This window comes from Agrilus planipennis, unplaced genomic scaffold, assembly GCF_000699045.2.
Source record: "Agrilus planipennis isolate EAB-ADULT unplaced genomic scaffold, Apla_2.0 scaffold259, whole genome shotgun sequence".
Classification (NCBI taxonomy): domain Eukaryota; kingdom Metazoa; phylum Arthropoda; class Insecta; order Coleoptera; family Buprestidae; genus Agrilus; species Agrilus planipennis.
In genome coordinates, this window is record NW_020438998.1 from 48,870 (window position 1) to 67,580 (window position 18,711).

The following is an 18,711-nucleotide window of genomic DNA, read 5'->3' on the forward strand; positions in this document are numbered from 1 at the left end:
TAAAAACGGTGAGCAAGATACCGTAAATATTCGTTCAAAAAAAGGTAAGGTATGTAATTTTGTTAACAAACAGCAACACTAAAAATAAATGCAAAAGCCATTTAGTATTACTTGAGTTTTTTAAAAACCGTAACCTTAGATCTTTTCTGAGAATATAAAGAAAATTTTTGGTCTCTTAACTTTTTATAAATTTGGATGATTCAATGCGTTTTGAAATTGATATAAGGGAGGTATATTTTACAGAAATTTGCAACAGTTTCTTTGAGAAACAAAAGGAGAAGTTCTTTTGCGACTTTTTAGAATAAAAATTGTTTCTGAAATTATCAGATAGTATAAAAGTAGTTCTACCACAAGTTTCACCTGGTATACCGAAAGCTCGTTGTGATACATATCTGACAGGCGATCAATATGTTCTCAGTCGCCATCTAACGGCCAGCTTTGAAGCACTAGTTTGCTTTTGGAAAATTCTGTTGGAAAATCGTTTTCTTATTACAGTACAGATTTAGTTCCTTTCAGAACCAATAGTAGATACAGTTTTCTGAATAAGGAAACGTAAGAGTACCTATATGGTATGTTACAAAACCGCTGATTATTATTTAGGACAAAATTAAAGCATAAATGAAGTTATTGTAAATAGAAATTTAACAGACAAAATAAGAAAATCTTGACAATAGTTGAAATACCCATCTCTACTAAGCAGTTAACAATTTTTCATATTGAAGTACGTTTCTGTAAATGTATCAGAATGAAAAACTTGAATTTGAAGTTCAGATATTCAACAGATGTACTGCGGTGCTATTGACATTTAGGAAAATTTATCAATTGTTTTATTTCTCATTTTTCATATTATTCAACCTGCTTCTTAAATAGCACACCAAGTGCGTGTGTGCGCGCGTGTGTGTGTGTGTGTGTGTGTAAGTAAGTAAGTAAGTAAGTAGGTAAGTAAGTAAGTGAGTGAGTGAGTGAGTGAGTAAGTAAGTAAGTGTAAGTGTAAGTGTAAGTGTGTGTGTCATTTTTTCTTTGCCTGTTTTATTCATTCTTATATAAATGTCTTATTGTTCACGAAAGTTCTAATGAAACCTTAATCGGAAGAAGAGAATTGAATTTTGTAAGTAAAGACCCGCTTGCATGCTTTAAATAAATTAACATACAATTTATATAGATGGCATGTCTGAAGCGAATCTGAAATATAAAGAACTTTTAAAAATGTATCTACATATCACTTAACATAATCCCCGCTTACTTAACATGCAATATATCCATCGGTTAGAAACTGGTTAAAAATCCCTTCACCGAATATAAAAGAATAATACTTGCTAATACTCAATTATCATAAACTTATAGGTAACTCTTAAACGAAATAAGATACCTATCTACTTGAAATTTATAAAAAGTGGAAAATATATAGCAATTGTGTGCTTCTCCTTTCGACTTAAAATAATGCTTTGGGAGGGACACTATCTAAGCACCATGTTACAGTTAAAACCAGTTTCTATAGTAGATAGGACACATTTTCTCTGGTTTATACAAAACGAATTAGTTACAAGAAGAATTTGTTATTACCAGAATTGAGTACAGTACAGGGTATCCCTTTTTCGGTATTTTTGCGGGGTATCTCCCTTATTTTTACACATGGAGTATTATCAAAATTTTCTAGAGATACTGTGCTGTTCGTCAAGAGTAAAAGCGCCCACCTACGAGGTTTCGTTTCGGTGTTATGGCTGTCGGAAATTTTTGCCAAGTGTTATTTTCGAAATCGAGGATTAAATGTTTATGAGATCATATCTGGCAAACTATTAAAGATAGCGCAAAACAAATTTAAAAATTTTTCAAAATTTTGAATTTTTCATCAACATGGAATGCGGCCGCATACGGCTCATTTCGTTCGCGCTGAGACGGGGCATCCGCCTATGAAAGAATTTTTTCGATAGGTCCCACCGTTTTCCAGCTACAGCTCGCGAAATGTCAAACTTAGGAGTTGTGCGCTCGCGAACATGACCGCGGTTAAAAATCCATAGCTCCGCAGATGTACGTACGATCTCTACCAAGCAGGGCTCGTTTAAAGCCCAATAATTGTATGACTTTTTTTGCGAACATTGGAAAGTGTCTGACAGATATTATTATTAATGTTTAACAATATTCTGTGATACATTAAGTAAAAATCATCATTCAGAGTTAAATTATGTCTGTTAATTCATCGGTTTTGCTCACAAAATACACAGATAAATAAATTGAGATGTCATTACGGGAATGCGAAATAGATTGTTAAACGTTCGGGATGATTAAAAACGAAGGTCAAATGTTACGATGATCGTTTTCGGTGTGTGTTAGAAAGAAGGCATAAAGCAGCGGGCGCTTGGAACCTGGTAGCTTTTAAAAGCTAACGACATGTATCCCGCTGTGATAAGAGGAACAGGGTTTTCAACCGCAGCGGTTCCATCGCTGCCCGCAGAGCTTTTCGTAATTACCGTATTACATTACAGTAATGTAATTTTCTTAAAGCGATTCACTTCTCTTAACGCGTATGCACGCGAATGCAAATTTTTAAAATTATTTGGATGATAAGTTAGAAGAGAAGTTTGTGACGTTTCTTTGGAGTTCTTATGATTGTGATGGAATTCCAAAATTAATTTCTGTGTAATTACCATTTATGTTGATTTTTAGCTCTATTCCAACGTTGTTTTGTGAAGACCCAAAAGACAGACGGTTCAGATTAAAAGGAACCTCTACGTATTCAATTGTTTCCACTTTTACTTGACAAAAATTCCTGATATCAAATAATGTACTATTGGAAATACGTGACGATTGTTTCGCCAATCATTGACTTCGTCAGTTGTTGTATTTACTGCTAATATTACTATGGCAATTAGAGGTTTAATTACGGGTACGTAGTGAGAAAAAGTTAAACTAAATTTAAATATATGTTGAACGAATGCTTGATCTTTACGTGTTTTCGTGTATTTATTTTTCTACCTGCTTCTCCACCGATCAGCTGGAAATTCAGAAAATTTCATCTCGCTAAACTAAACTTAGCAGTGTAGACCCGAGATAAAAATGTGCAGTCTCCCAGAGTCTCTGAAAGCGAGACTCGAGTCTCCGTCTCTCATCGAGTCTCTCTGGTATATCCTCATTTCGTATCCAGTCTCTGAACGAGAGACTCGAATCTCTGAACGAGAGACTCGAGTCGCTCATTGAGAGATCCTCATTTCGTATCCAGTCTCTGAACGAGAGACTCGAATCTCTGAACGGGAGACTCGAATCTCTAAATAAGTGGTGTCTCGGTAGACATGGTTAAAATCCGTATCCGTATCCCAGTCTTTCTACGAGAGACTCGAGTCTTTCAATAATTTTTCAGTTTTATTCATTCAGACTCTCTGTGAGAGACTCGAATCTCTGAATTAACAATTTTGTCGTTCGAGTTTCTCATACGAAGACTGTGAGAGATTGTGAGAGACGCTCTCAGAGACGCTGAAAGACTGAGACACTGGAGAAAGACTGAAAATATTTGTCTAGGGGAGTTATTCTTTTATTCTTTTTATTATTAAATAAAGTGTCTAATATTTTTTAGTGTCTTTTGGTGTATATTATACCAAGAAAACACTAACAACGAAAACACAACTAACAGAAGGGCACAAGGAGTGAAACAAACAACCGAGAACAAAGTAACAGAAAGAACAAGATAATACAACAATAACAATAACAATAACAAAGACAACAAAAAAGAAAACAATGTAGCGAATAGCAATAGAATAATAGAAGCACTTACGAAAGGTGGTAGTAGCGGTAGACGAGAGACTGTGTAAAGATAAAAACATTTGGGTGTTTCATTCCCACCAGCTAGTAATGCCAGTGGGCGGGCAATCCCTCCGGACTATGCCGGAAGGTAGGGCGGAAGGCCCTCTTCAGCCTGCTTTCAGGAATCGTGGGAATGGGTGGGTGGTGGTTCGGGTGAGAAAGTTGAGACGGACGAAATGAAGACAGAAGAGAATGAAAGATTATCTGTGGAATATTACTGCCTCAGCATTTGCCTAAGTGATCCAAGGAAACCACAGAAAAACTTGGACCAAGGCAGACGGACCCGGAATCGAACCGGCGTCCTCCCGAATGCTAAGCAATGGTCTAGACCTCTAGGCCATGCCGCTCGGTTAGGGCCTCTTCAGCCGTATGTGTTTGTGTATATAGGTATGAATTTTTGGGCGTATTTATAGGACAGGGTTGTTAGTAAATTTGATAGAATGTTCTAGAAGGAAAAGTAGTGAGAGAGAGGGTGAAGACACTAGTTTCTAGGAATACACAGAATTAGATAGTACAGAATTCAAGAGAAAGCAATTAAGGGTAAAACCAGATATTAGTATGGGAGCGCATGCAGGTATGGTTGAAGTTGGAATTCTGGGTAAAAGTGATTGAGAGAACAATAGAGTTTAGATTGAAAGGAAACCAAAGTATTTACAAGATAAGAAATTGAAATGAAATAATATTTGAAATGAAATGAATTTGAAGTAAAATAATGAAAAAGAATGCTTAAGAAATATCTACAAAAAATATATACAATTTTCCGCCACAATTTCATATTTATTTGTCTTTAAATTACTCCCACATACAACAATCAATTACTCAGCTTCTTTTTCAAGCATTAGATGTTTCTGAATACTTATCTACATCGCGGGAACTAAAATAGCTTCAAGATTCATCAGTCAGGGTGAGCCAATAGAGTAATTGATTTTTCACCTCATCCTGAATAAGATAAAAGTTTTCAATGCCACTTGCTCTCAATCTCTACAGGATTGTTGAGACATGCCACAACCCAAAAGCTACTGCATTAGTTTTAAAATGTTGGAAGTAATTTTTCAATTTTTTCTCGCTTGCAATGTGCTTAGTAATGAGTTCAGGGGTGTATTAGTGACAGTTAATTGACCAAGCGTTATTTCTTGTCGAGTTCCTTTGCTCTGAAAACCACTCGCTAACAAGGTTAGCCCACAGCTGAGCGGATAGCCAATAGAAGTGGGGTCTGCCGCTACTGATATAATAATAACGTTTCAAAACACTGTTTCTCAATCAACTTCGTTGTTCCACATGTGGACGTGTCGTCATGTTTTTCCGGAGACCGCGGAGATACGCACTACAATTTTCCATTTTCTTAATAAACTTGGAAAATTTCTAACATTATTGCTAGTTGGTGCGACATCTAGATTACTGCGCGTGTGTTATAATATTGTTAAAAAATAACCGTTAGTGATGTGGTTTAATAGAAAATAGTGAATAATACCAGGTCGCCGGTAAATTACTCTAAGATTTAAGAAGTTGCGCATTGCATTGTTCTCTAACAAAGGTTACGTTGGAGGAAAGTCTAAATTTTATAAGAAATATGTTTGTTATCATTACAAAGAATGTTGCTGTTATTATAAATTGCTTGTAACACTATAGGTTTCCCATTTCTAATACTATTTAGATTTATTTTTTGAAAGAAAACGGTTCTTGAATATTTTGCTAAAATTCATAATGACGGAATTTGTTAAATTAAAAGGAGCTAAGTACTTCAAAACGGTTCTAAAGAGTAAAAAATAGTTTTTTTTGTAAATAAAACTTATATTGTAGGACATTTTAAACTTTTTAGAATAGCTGATTTGTTTCAAGCGGAGGTATTAGGTATTTATTATATTTACTATCCTAATGTGATGGTTTAGAACGTTTACAGTTCATTTTAATCGTTATCTCTAATGCCTTTTTTCTGCTAACCGTACAGGTACATTTTACATTCAAAATGTGTTTATACATTTTTCATCATCTACTAGAAGTCATTTCTATGCTCGCGAATGGTTAATTTAGAAATTCGAAAAAGATTGTAAAATGTTTGGAGTGCGGCGTTGTACGGGTGCGAAACATGGACAGTGGGCGCGGCGGAAAAGAAAAGGTTAGAAGCTTCGAAATGTGGTGTTATAGGCAAATGATGAGAATAACGTGGGTAGAAAAGGTTAGAAATGAAGAGGTATTGGAAAGAAAAGGAGAACAGAGGACTCTACGGAAGTCAATAAAAAAATAGGCGAGATAGGTTGGTAGGACACCTTCTTAGGCATGAAGGTCTAGTCAGAGACATATTAGAGGCAGAAACAGGAGTTAGGAGGGGTAGAGGTAGACCTAGGTTGGATTACTGTTCGCAAATAGTTGAGCATATGGGTTGCTCTAGGTTTAGGGAAATGCAAAGATTAGCTCAGGAAGAGTGGAGGTACGTGTCCAACCAGTCTTAGGACTGACGACCTTATGATGATGACTGGAAGATAATGATTCAGAAGTTCTTCTGATATGATTAGATATTTCTTGGCTAACTAGTGGGAATTCTAGTAAACTATTGATTTCAACTACTTCCATTTCTATTGTACTTATTGTTAGTATTTCAGTCATAATTGTTAAATTGGTTGGCTACTTTTATTTCCCTCAGATTATTTATTGATAACATTTTCAAATCGGTTACCATGCACGTATTTCCTGTTTAGAAATGAATTTGTTATGCATGGGGTGTATTACAATCGGTTAATTTTCACAAATTAAGCATAAATAGGCTTTATCTAAAGTACCTTGGCGGCAGGTGATAAAACTAACATTGACCCATATGCGCCATTTAGTTTGTACATGCGATACCATTTGGTGACATTGACACCAAATGGACGAGGCGAAAGCAAATACATGTAGGTCCAGGGCTAATCTGGCCTTCACCAAGGACTTATTGTTAAATAGAAAAATGACTATTAGATGCAAAGTTAAGAAAAGTAAAGTATATCAAATTATAATGATTAATAAAAGCTAGGGATTTAATAAAACGTCTTCAACAAATAATGAAATCAACTCTCTAACGTAAATTTGTTTTTTATTGAATAATAATACTACTTCAAACAAATTTTTATGTAACAGTAAAAAAGTTTTTTTTTAATAATAATTCTTTCTTAAATAATTAATGAAAATTGAAAACTCAACAAAAGTTTAATTTAAAAATGTATTTCGCATTTAGCATTTGAAATTCAAAAAGGAAAACTATTTTATATTTTAGAATTAGAAATAGGAAAACAAAAACAAAAAAGGAATTTGCATTTTGTATTCAAATACTTTGAATAGACCCACACCTGTACATGCATACATACTACTTAAAGAATCATAGAACAAAACTGCTAAAGACAATCTAAAGTACTATGATTATTATCATCGTTGAAATGGCATGATTTTCCTTCATACACTTAAGCCCTGCATCCATTAGATTAGATAAGTATAACTGAAATGTCTCAATTAATTTGCATTTGCATCTTATCTTAGCTGGATTTTTACGTCTTTGTCCTATATAACATTATTAACAATGGCATAAAGGTTCTCCTGTTTCCCATTCACAAGAAGAAAATGTAATAAACGTTTTGGCTGATTCCGCATGGAAAATTCTTTAAAAATAAATAAAAAGCCATTTCTGTCGCCTTCGCAATCACAATAGACAGCTTAGTAATGGTCTCTTCTTATCACCATAGCAAACGCTCGCAAACACAAGAAAATAACCGGGTAATAATGGGCATCGTCATTTGTATTGTGTGCCATTTTATTTTCCATTTATGGACTAAAAGGAATAGCTTCCTTCAGTAATCAGCAAAGCTACGTGTAGGTAATTTTGGCACTCTATCATATCAGTGTTGGTAATATTAACAAAGTAAGGCAATTTGTACATTATAATGTGTTAATTATAATACCTATTCTCCTCAATGGACGGTGAAGCTGAGATTGGACACACTGACAGACAGTAGTAGTAGTAGTAGTAGTAGTAGCAGTAACAACAATTTAATATTCATAATAAATAATCGTAAGCATTTCAATTGGAACATTTGTGAAGAGTGGTCAACATTTGTTTTGGCTAAATCAATAATTAGTGTAACTGTTAAAATTTTCCTATTTGCCCCTGCCCCCCTTTGAGTCCAAAGCTGGTACGCCCATGGCTATAGATTTTCACAAACGTTTTACTTCGTAACATATGTTTCTCTACAACACTAGCTTCTTTAAACTAATTGATTTTGTAATACCTACCTCCATATCTAAAGATTTAAGGGTTGGAAGTCAGTTTAAATAAATTCAAATGTGGGGAGCCGTTACCTTCATCTTGGTCATTTTAAACTAATCCTAGATTCTAAAAATCCTAAATGTATTTTTTTAAGATTTTGTAAGTGTTAGTGTTAGTATTTGAAAGAAAAAGAGAATAGAGGACTCTATGAAAGTTAATAAGACATAGGCATGAACGACTAGTCAGAGACATATTAGAGGCAGAAACCGGAAAGAAGAATAGAGGTAGACCTAGATTAGATTACTGTTCGCAAATAGTTCGCAATGTGGGATGTTCTAGTTTTAGAGAAATGCGAAGATTAGCTCAGGATAGGAAAGGGGAGTTGCGTGTCCAATCAGTCTTAGGACTGACGACGTTATGATGATGATAATAGGAGTGTTAATTTCTAATTTAATTTAATTTCTAAATTTAACGGTAAATACTTTCCTAAATTTAATAGATATAAATAGTATGAAAGTTATTGTTTTAATAATAGTTCGCTTTTTACAATGTCATCTGACTACGAAAATGGAATCAATGAACTGTTACGATCCTGCTGAAATGCGTCATCGGACCTAAAATATCTGCACGGAAAGCATACTAAGTGAACCAAAATTTATAGAGCCGATTTTCGGTAAAATTCACGCTTAATTCGGCAGGCTTTTCTATGCTGCTAAGTCTGATAATAACTGCGGCTTTAAATATACAACAATCAATGAGGATGAAAGAGGGAAATGTTTGGAGTAAGTTTCACTTCACTAAATTCTTCAAACAGGTCAAAGAGAGAAGTAGTAAATTATTATAATATAAGTTATATTATTATGTATCCTCCTTTGAAATACAATTTTTAATTATTAAAATTGTAATAAATTCTGAAACAGCAACATTCTTTGCCATAACAGACAACAACAACGAAATAAATAGATTTGACTTGATACAGACTTTTAGCACTATGCGTCCACAAATCAGTGAAGTGTTCTAAAGACTTATAATGGAAAGAACTACAGAATGGGCTTTAGTTTTCCCATTAAAAACTTCTTTGTTTACCATGAAACACTCGTCCCAGCCGACCATAGTAAAACCTCGGGATTATACCACCAAAAAGAAATCCAAAACAAAAGATTCGACAAAATCTAATCGTTTGGGTATGAGACGCGGTTCAAGTTTGTCAGAACTGGACAAGATATCCGTCCAGCAACAGTTACCGGACATAGTGAGGTCCACGACGTCTTCGTCTCAAAAACTGAGCGTTAGTCCACACTCGGTCCCACACAGTCCTTATTTGACACGCTCCTTTCAAGGAAGCGGTCAACTGCGATGTGGTAGCAACAGCTCCAACGTAAGGGACAGCTTTGGAGACCTGATGAACATGAAAACGTTCGGAAGCAGTCAGTGGAGTGTGAGGAGTGAGTCGTTGATAGCAAAAACTGTCCCCCTTTCTACTGTTACTCCACGACAGTCTCCGAAGCATTTTTCTGATAGGACATGTTCGCTGGAAGTGTTGGAGGTCTCCGTGGAGGAATTGACTCAAGAGGGAGGACCGCTAACGACAGCACAGAGGACAAAAAGGTTCACGAAGCTGTTGAAACAGCACCAGGATGTTTCCCTCAATGAATGTGAATGCTGCTGTTTGATGGTATGCTTTTGTTTGTTTTGTAAGATATCATTGATAAGTTTGAAATACGGTTCTTGATCATCATCATAAGGTCGTCAGTCCTAAGACTGGTTGGACATGCACTTCCACTCTTTCATATCCTGAGTTAATCTTTGCATTTCCCTAAAATAAGAACAACCCACATCCTTAACTATCGGGTTGTTCGGAAAGTTATTTCGTTTTTTTTCCGACAGAGGATTTAATTGTATTCCTTTGCACCCAACTTCACATTTAAGCCGTATAATTTTTATATGCCTTGAGAGCTCATATAGCAAGGCTTGTGTGTGAAAAATCCCAATTAATTCTACGCAGTAGTTTTTGTTTGGTGTCCTTTTAAATATGGAGAGCGATAAGCAGCATTTTCGACATATCTTACTGTTTTACTACAGAAAGGGTAAAAATGCTGTTCAAGCCAGAAAGAAATTGACTGATGTGTATGGAGAAACGCCAGTGCCAGAACTGGTTCGCTAAATTTCGATCCGGCAATTTTGATGTCGAAGATGCACCACGTTCGGGAAGGCCGATTGAAGCTGATAAAGACGCGATAAAGGCATTAGTTGATGTGAACCGGCGAATAACAACACGTGAGATCGGATTGAGGTTAAATTTATCAAATTCAACAGTTTATGACCACTTGAAAGGCCTGGGATTATCCTCGAAGCTCGATGTATGGGTTCCCCATGTTCTCACAGAGAGAAATCTGTGTCGCCGCATTGACGTCTGCGATTCGCTTCTCAAACGTCACGAAAATGATCCGTTTTTGAAGCGCATCATCACTGGGGACGAAAAATGGGTTGTATACAACAACGTCAAACGCAAGAGGTCATGGAGCAAAAAAGATGAACCGGCTCAAACCATTTCCAAAGCCGATATTCACCAAAAAATGGTGATGCTGTCTGTTTGGTGGGATTTTAAAGGAATCGTTTTTTTTGAGCTTTTACCGGATAACACAACGATTAATTCGGAAGTCTACTGTCATCAGCTGGACAAACTGAATGATGCACTTCAACAGAAAAGGTCAGAACTAATCAACAGGAAAGGTGTAGTGTTTCACCAAGACAACGCGAGACCTCACACAAGTTTGGTCACTCGCCAAAAGCTTTTACAGCTTGAATGGGATACAATGCTACACCCACCATATTCTCCAGACCTGGCACCATCGGATTATTATTTGTTCCGGTCACTCCAAAATGTTTTAGACGGTAAAACCTTCACCTCAAATGAGGAGGTCAAAAACCTCCTCGATCAGTTTTTTGCCAGCAAAGACCAAAAATTTTATGAGCGTGGAATTATGCTACTACCAGAAAGATGGCAAAAGGTGTTGGACCAGAACGGTCAATATATAATTTAATAAAGTATTTGTTTATTATACGAAAACTGTCTTTCATTTCCACAAAAAAAAAAACGAAATGACTTTCCGAACAACCCTATATTTGCGAACAGTTGTCTAATCTTGGTGTACCTCTACTCCTCTTAACTCCTGCTTATGCCTCTAATATGTCTCTCACTGGACCTTCATGCCTGAGAAGGTGTTCTATCAACCTGTATGAAAGGCGACGGGAAACCACCACATTATTATATCCCGAGTACATTTTACTCTTACAACTCTGCAAGTTAAATGATGACGTAATCTGGAGTAAAGCACTCCGCACGGAAACTAGTCCCCCATTTGGATGTCCGGGCGGGGATTATCTCGGGGGATGTCATCAATAAGTGCAATAGGGGAAGGTGCAATAGTCAGAAAGTGGCATGTTAGGACAATGTGGCAAGTAGGGAAATCACAAACTTTGAATATGAACGGTGGACACGGCGGAAATGAAAAGGTTGGAAACTCCAGTGATTTACTATTACACACATTTTCCCCAAGTCAATACATATATTTGTTGGCATGCGATCTCTCGCTTTCATCTGATGATTGATTGTATTTTAAAAATCGAGACAGCATCAAATTTCCTTAACTTGATGGCTCCTTATATGTGTATATAAAAGGAAATCTTAAACTAAAGTAGTAATTGAATTAACCAATGAAAATGCAGCTAGGTAATGTTTAATAGCAGGTCATTCATTAAACAGTTAAACACTTAAGATTTATTTATTAGAGTAATTATAATTAAAAATCCGTTAAAATGTTCTACCATTAATAATAATAAAGTACGTCAGTATCCACTCTAATTTTCTACAGAATGTATTCGGAAAATTTAACTTTTAAGTTATTCAGAACGAGTGGATAACCGATTTTATAAAATTACCTCTGCGGTTTCAATTTTAAGTTTAATTTTAGACTTCATAATCATTTGGAAACATCCAAGGCAGGTAATTCTGTTTCTCGAGAAAATTTTCCTCTTGCTCGATGCGATTTGTTCTAATATTCGTAGATGCTCTAATATTAAAATAATCATGCCTGAAAGCTGCACTGGCATCTCTCCGAGATTATAATCTGTAAATTTTTGTTATCTCATTGTTTTACATCTGCTTGCACGGTTCACCGAAACCGTGCTAAATAGTAAATTCCCGGAAGTATCAGCATATTAGTAAGTAAGTGGCTGATGGAGTTTGTACAATATTACAAACTTTCCGGGATGCGCAATTTTAGTTAAACAACACCCTTATTAAACTTTCATGACCGCAAAGAATAAGTGCTAATATGATTAGTAAATTTCTAATTACACAAAGAACGGAATGCGATGTAAATCTACTAAATAGGTTTCAATAATTTTCTTTCGGGAATTTAAGATTAGAATAGGATTCTATAGCATCAATTCAAGTTACAACTTATCGATTCGTTTTCCCTATTTTCCAAGTTCGACGAAGGAAACGTAGGTGGCACTACGTTGTCGTTTATAATAATAGAGAAAATACACGTTTGCGTGGAATGAGACCGGAGATATGGTGGTACAGAAGCAAAAATAATCCTTTTTAGCCATATGACCCCAACCCCTTCATCATGAAGGAGCAGTAGTTTTTGAGAAATATAAAAAATAAGTTTTCAGCTTATTCTACCGGTTGTTTACTTACAATCTGAATTCATCCCAATACATAGCTTTAATAGGAAACTGTTTTCTTGTTGTGGGGTTCTAAATTCAGATTTTAAACATGACCAGATGCTTCTGAAACACTCTGTATAAAATGATGGACATAGGGAAACCTTTTGTTACCATAACGTAGATGAAACAACAATTTTAATTTAGAATAAAAGCTTAGTTATGGGAAAGTCTTTCCTACCTCTGCCTGTTCCTTACTCTTTTTTATGCTATAGGGTTGTTCGGAAAGTCATTTCGTTTTTTTTTGTGGAAATGAAAGACACTTTTCGTATAATAAACAAATACTTTATTAAATTATATGACCGTTCTGGTCCAACACCTTTTGCCATCTTTCTGGTAGTAGCATAATTCTACGCTCATAAAATTTTTGGTCTTTGCTGGCAAAAAACTGATCGAGGAGGTTTTTGACCTCCTCATTTGAGGTGAAGGTTTTACCGTCTAAAACATTTTGGAGTGACCGGAACAAATAATAATCCGATGGTGCCAGGTCTGAGAATATGGTGGGTGTAGCATTGTATCCCATTCAAGCTGTAAAAGCTTTTGGCGAGTGACCAAACTTGTGTGAGGTCTCGCGTTGTCTTGGTGAAACACTACACCTTTCCTGTTGATTAGTTCTGACCTTTTCTGTTGAAGTGCATCATTCAGTTTGTCCAGCTGATGACAGTAGACTTCCGAATTAATCGTTGTGTTATCCGGTAAAAGCTCAAAAAAAACGATTCCTTTAAAATCCCACCAAACAGACAGCATCACCATTTTTTGGTGAATATCGGCTTTGGAAATGGTTTGAGCCGGTTCATCTTTTTTGCTCCATGACCTCTTGCGTTTGACGTTGTTGTATACAACCCATTTTTCGTCCCCAGTGATGATGCGCTTCAAAAACGGATCATTTTCGTGACGTTTGAGAAGCGAATCGCAGACGTCAATGCGGCGACACAGATTTCTCTCTGTGAGAACATGGGGAACCCATACATCGAGCTTCGAGGATAATCCCAGGCCTTTCAAGTGGTCATAAACTGTTGAATTTGATAAATTTAACCTCAATCCGATCTCACGTGTTGTTATTCGCCGGTTCACATCAACTAATGCCTTTATCGCGTCTTTATCAGCTTCAATCGGCCTTCCCGAACGTGGTGCATCTTCGACATCAAAATTGCCGGATCGAAATTTAGCGAACCAGTTCTGGCACTGGCGTACTGTCAACACACCTTCTCCATACACATCAGTCAATTTCTTTCTGGCTTGAACAGCATTTTTACCCTTTCTGTAGTAAAACAGTAAGATATGTCGAAAATGCTGCTTATCGCTCTCCATATTTAAAAGGACACCAAACAAAAACTACTGCGTAGAATTAATTGGAATTTTTCACACACAAGCCTTACTATATGAGCTCTCAAAGCATATAAAAATTATACGGCTTAAATGTGAAGTTGGGTGCAAAAGAATACTTGATAATGTTCACAAACGCTTTTTTATTTTATTAGAGAATAGGATTATGTTATTGGTACGTAATTTTACAATATAGTTGCACATTACTTGTGACTTCGTAAAAGTTGATTCCGAAGCTGAATCTAATAAAAAAAATGACATACTGCCTTACAAATACACATTCGATCAGAGGTTTTCTACTACAGCACAGAATGCCAAATGATGTGCAATGAATTGCGTCTAGAGGTGTAGAACATCCTTATTTGCGACAGCGTGCTTTGTGAACTGTGAGGATAACTGAAAATCGGTACTTAACCTAAGCGTCATGTGTAGCATTATCTATTCGACCTGTTCCTTTATTGCACGTTTTTCTTTTTTCTCGGTTCGGATAATCCTTTTTTTTTTACTACTCTACCGTTCGTTTTTGTTTCTCGCTTCCCACCTTTTTGTCTTACTTATCTCGTATACCATATAATGTTATCGCCTTTGTTCCATGGAAGAAGATTGTGAGTTTGCTCTTTTTAGTTGTCTTTGGCGTATAAATTCACGGACGGTCGCTTTATAGGGAGAGCATTAATATAACAGTATAGAAAGTAACAAAGAAACTATAGAAAGGATAAACGCGAGTTTGACTCAGATTTCGTAGTTTATATGAGCTACAATCCTTATTGCAAACTACGCTTGTATTAGTTTGGTTTATCTTCTTCTGTGTGATAACCAGCCCAGAAGCGATATTACTAAATATACTTAACGCCAACACAAGCCACGCTTATGATCATACGTCAACGTAAAATTAGAAATATGTATACGTAATATTAGCACCAGTACCAGCTCCTAAATATATTACACGCCAGCATAGCGCGGACATTACTACCACAACACTCACTTCGTTCGTATTGTCTATCCCTACCGTAACTTTGGGATCCTAGATAGCCAAATAAAAGTACTATTTAGCAACATTTAAAACGCGTTGTGGAATTTCTTCCCAATTGCAACGTGTTGCAACGCCTTGCGGGTAGATATAGATCGATTTTTATATCCAGTAGGTCACATTTAATTTCTGAAAAATTATCACTAAGTCAGATAAGTCAGGACGGAAAGAATAGTAGTGATATAAAGCAGAGGAAAGCGCAGGGTCGAGTTGCCTTCAATAAATAGAAATCACTTCTATGCTCGCCAACGGTCAGTTTAGGAATTCGAAAAAGGTTGTTTAAGGTATATGTTTGGAGCGCGGCGTTGTACGGGTGCGAAACATGGACGGTGGGCCAATAATAGCACATTGAAGTAATGCAATTTTGGTAGATAAAATGGTCAGTTTTTCCGTGCAGTACTGTACGGATTATACGCTCCTCGCCGATTGAGAGTTTGGCCGAGGGATGTCTCCGTTTTCTTCTATTTTGCGCCGGTCACAGTAAAGGTCACATCGCTAGAGAAACTAAGCGAAGTATACCCATAATTTCTCTATTTTTTCTTTCTATTATGAACCCATTTAATTAAATTTGTTTAAAATTATAAAAGGCGTAGGTACTTTGTTAATTAATACTGTTTGTATTCTTATCTCCACTTTGATAATTTCATTTGTTTGTTTTCATTTCCGGCATCCGGGACGAGAGTTTGTTATTATCTTATAATTGGTTTCTGCGTGTCCCGATTATGGAAAGGCATCAGACCTAATCCTAAAATAAGTAGGTAACTGGGATACTACGTTCTGGAAAACGAAAGGATTGCGCGTTTAAACCAGATGCTCTAGGAAGAATGAAACGAAATTTTTTAGATTAACATTCTTTCCCTGGTTAATTAATTTTTAAGAGAGGATTATCCGTCAGGCGCTTGGAATTAAAAACAAATAAAAATAAAGGTCATTAATAACGCTGTAGAAATTAACTTGTAAAATGCTGGTACGCCCATGGCTATAGATTTTCACAAACGATTTACTTCGTAACATATGTTTCTCTACAACACTAGCTTCTTTAAACTAATTGATTTTGTAATACCTACCTCCATATCTAAAGATTTAAGGGTTGGAAGTCAGTTTAAATAAATTCAAATGTGGGGAGCCGTTACCTTCATCTTGGTCATTTTAAACTAATCCTAGATTCTAAAAATCCTAAATGTATTTTTTTAAGANTGCTATAACTACTACAATAGTTACTTATTTATTACCTACTTACATGTAGGCACCAATAAATTGACCGCTATTTATGCAATAATTTTTAAAAAGCCTATGACTATCAAAAATAATCTTTTCATTAACTTTAATCGGAGATACAATTTGCTAAGTCGCTCAACGACTGTTTCTTGCTTTAATATTAGCTTGAACAGAAGTTAACTGACCACCTTATGATTGCTTGAATGTATCGAGAATATTTCATTTTCCGCCCTCTCTTGGATCAAAAGCTGAATACGCCCATGCCCAAGTTACTAAAGTTTTCGTCTCATTAAAACGATGAGTTGGAAGTAGTATTGTGCTTTCCGACCTTTATCCGCTGTGTCTTCGAAAATCCTTTCCGATGAAGATTAGCAGCCACTTCGTCAAGTTTTTTAGTCAACATCCTTAGACAGAATCCGATTGCGCCATCGTTATTCTACCCCTACAACTTTCGTAGAGCAAACTTAATTAATTTCAGGATCGTCTGCTTGCCTTGGGTTGTCTTATATCAACTGTGACATGACAAACTCTAACGATGACCTAGAGAGAGAGCAAATGTCGAAAGACTTACATTACATACTGAATCGAATCTCTCTCCTGCGTTGCTCTGGAGTTGATAACTCGATTTGCGGAATCAACTAAGACGAAACGTTGCAATAGAGAGGGACATCGTTTAATTGGACAAACTTGTACGCTTTTTGTTATACTGTCAATAGCAGCTAAACCTTTCAACAAAATACCGTTGAAACAGACATTGCTGATTGCTTGCTACATCCTTGAGGTAAATGTATAGTGTAATCACTAATCACTAATCAAAACATTTTCGACTTTTTTTATCCAACCGTAACGAAGGGATAGTAAAATAATTCGAAGTGGTCTGTATTCTGTCGAAACTGCCAGACGCGGATCGCGATTTCGATCTTTTTGGATCTCATCAGCTCGTCGCAGACAGCTCCGACAGAACGTAGACTAACTTTTACCTGCTGTCTTAACAGCGCGTTTTAGGAAATACTACAAATGGCGCGGTGAACGCCATCTGTAGTACGATGCTACATTTTAGGATTACGTATGCTCCAACAAGGTCCATTTAAATATACGGATATCTACTTGCTCAAACGAATGCCGGCGTAGCTAACCTCAACGTGATAGGCACGTTACCATAATCGAATAAAATAATTCGAAGTGGTCCGTAGTCTGTCGAAGCTGCCAGACGCGGATCGCGATTTCGACCTTTTTGGATCACATCAGCGCGTCGCAGACAGCTCCGACAGAATACAGGCGTTTACCGCGCCATTTGTAGTATTTTCTGAAGGGATAGTAGTAATGATAGTGATGATGTTGTAATTCTTCATTTTAAAGGCAAATTTTTAAATAGTTTTGAGGTGGCCTATGTATAGCTTTCTTCTGGTATATGCTGTTTGATTACAAGTTTTCCTTTTGATAGAATTGGTAACAAGATGTGTCAAATTAAAAAAGTGTAGTCTCTTCTATTTGCAATTTCCTTCAATGATAAACCACAAGTATAGAAAGAACTAAAAAAGTTTTCCCTTATTTGTAAGTATGGAGCCTCCATCAAAGGAAGTCTTATAACTTTATAAAGAATTTTTTTCTCTGGTCTTAGGATTTACATATCATGTGTGAAATTCAAGTCTATTTAATAGGATTACACTGAGCCCTTCAAATACCCTAAAAAGTGTAAAGAAATTTGAAAAAATGAAACATGTATTGCAAAATAGCAAACAGGCATGAAAGAACGATGCAACATAAAAAGTCAAACCAATAAAAGCATTTATTATGAATTTAACTTTCTAGGGTTACTANGAAATCAATGTTACAACCTCGTATGTTCGCTTATCATGGTTCCAACACTGTGTGGCGTTTTATTTTTCGTTTTCCTTTTTCAACCAGCAGCAGTTGGTATTTATACAGAGACAGTTAATTGGCATTCTCATCGAGCACTAGGAAGATTAGTTTGTAGTTACAAACCGATTTCTTGAATCGGGGGTGAAATTTTTTTTATTTATTTCGCTACATAATCAAAATGTTGTAAGCTTGGGTAAACCCTAATTGATTACTTAATAATAATTAATACATAATTGTTGAATTTCTTGGTTGTTATATACCTTGACTTTCATAATCTTCCCTGAAGCAACTTTAAAGTGTAACGTCGGAGTTTTCGATTAAGATTTGAATCCCTTATAATATAGCAAGCTTTTACTGATGATATTCTCCACGCTGTTTGTAGTAAGTAATTTAGACAGCAGGAAGAGTTAGTCTATCTACTGTTGGAACTCTCTTGGGTGTGCTGACGAGATCCAATCAGAGATCCATGTTTGACGGTAAACTCTTTAATGTATTTGACTACGTGTGTATCACA

The 18,711-nt window shown here is 36.1% G+C and overlaps 1 protein-coding gene across 1 annotated transcript in view; it reads left to right on the forward strand.

Annotated features, from left to right (window-relative positions):
• The first annotated feature begins 8,982 nt into the window (after positions 1-8,982).
• Positions 8,983-18,711, forward strand: part of LOC108741635 — an 82,674-nt gene continuing 72,945 nt past the window's right edge. Inside the window, exon 1 of the mRNA XM_018476498.2 lies at positions 8,983-9,701. Within this exon, the coding sequence (XP_018332000.2) occupies positions 9,057-9,701 (645 nt within the window). The 5' untranslated portion in view covers positions 8,983-9,056. The remainder of the gene's footprint in view (positions 9,702-18,711) is intronic.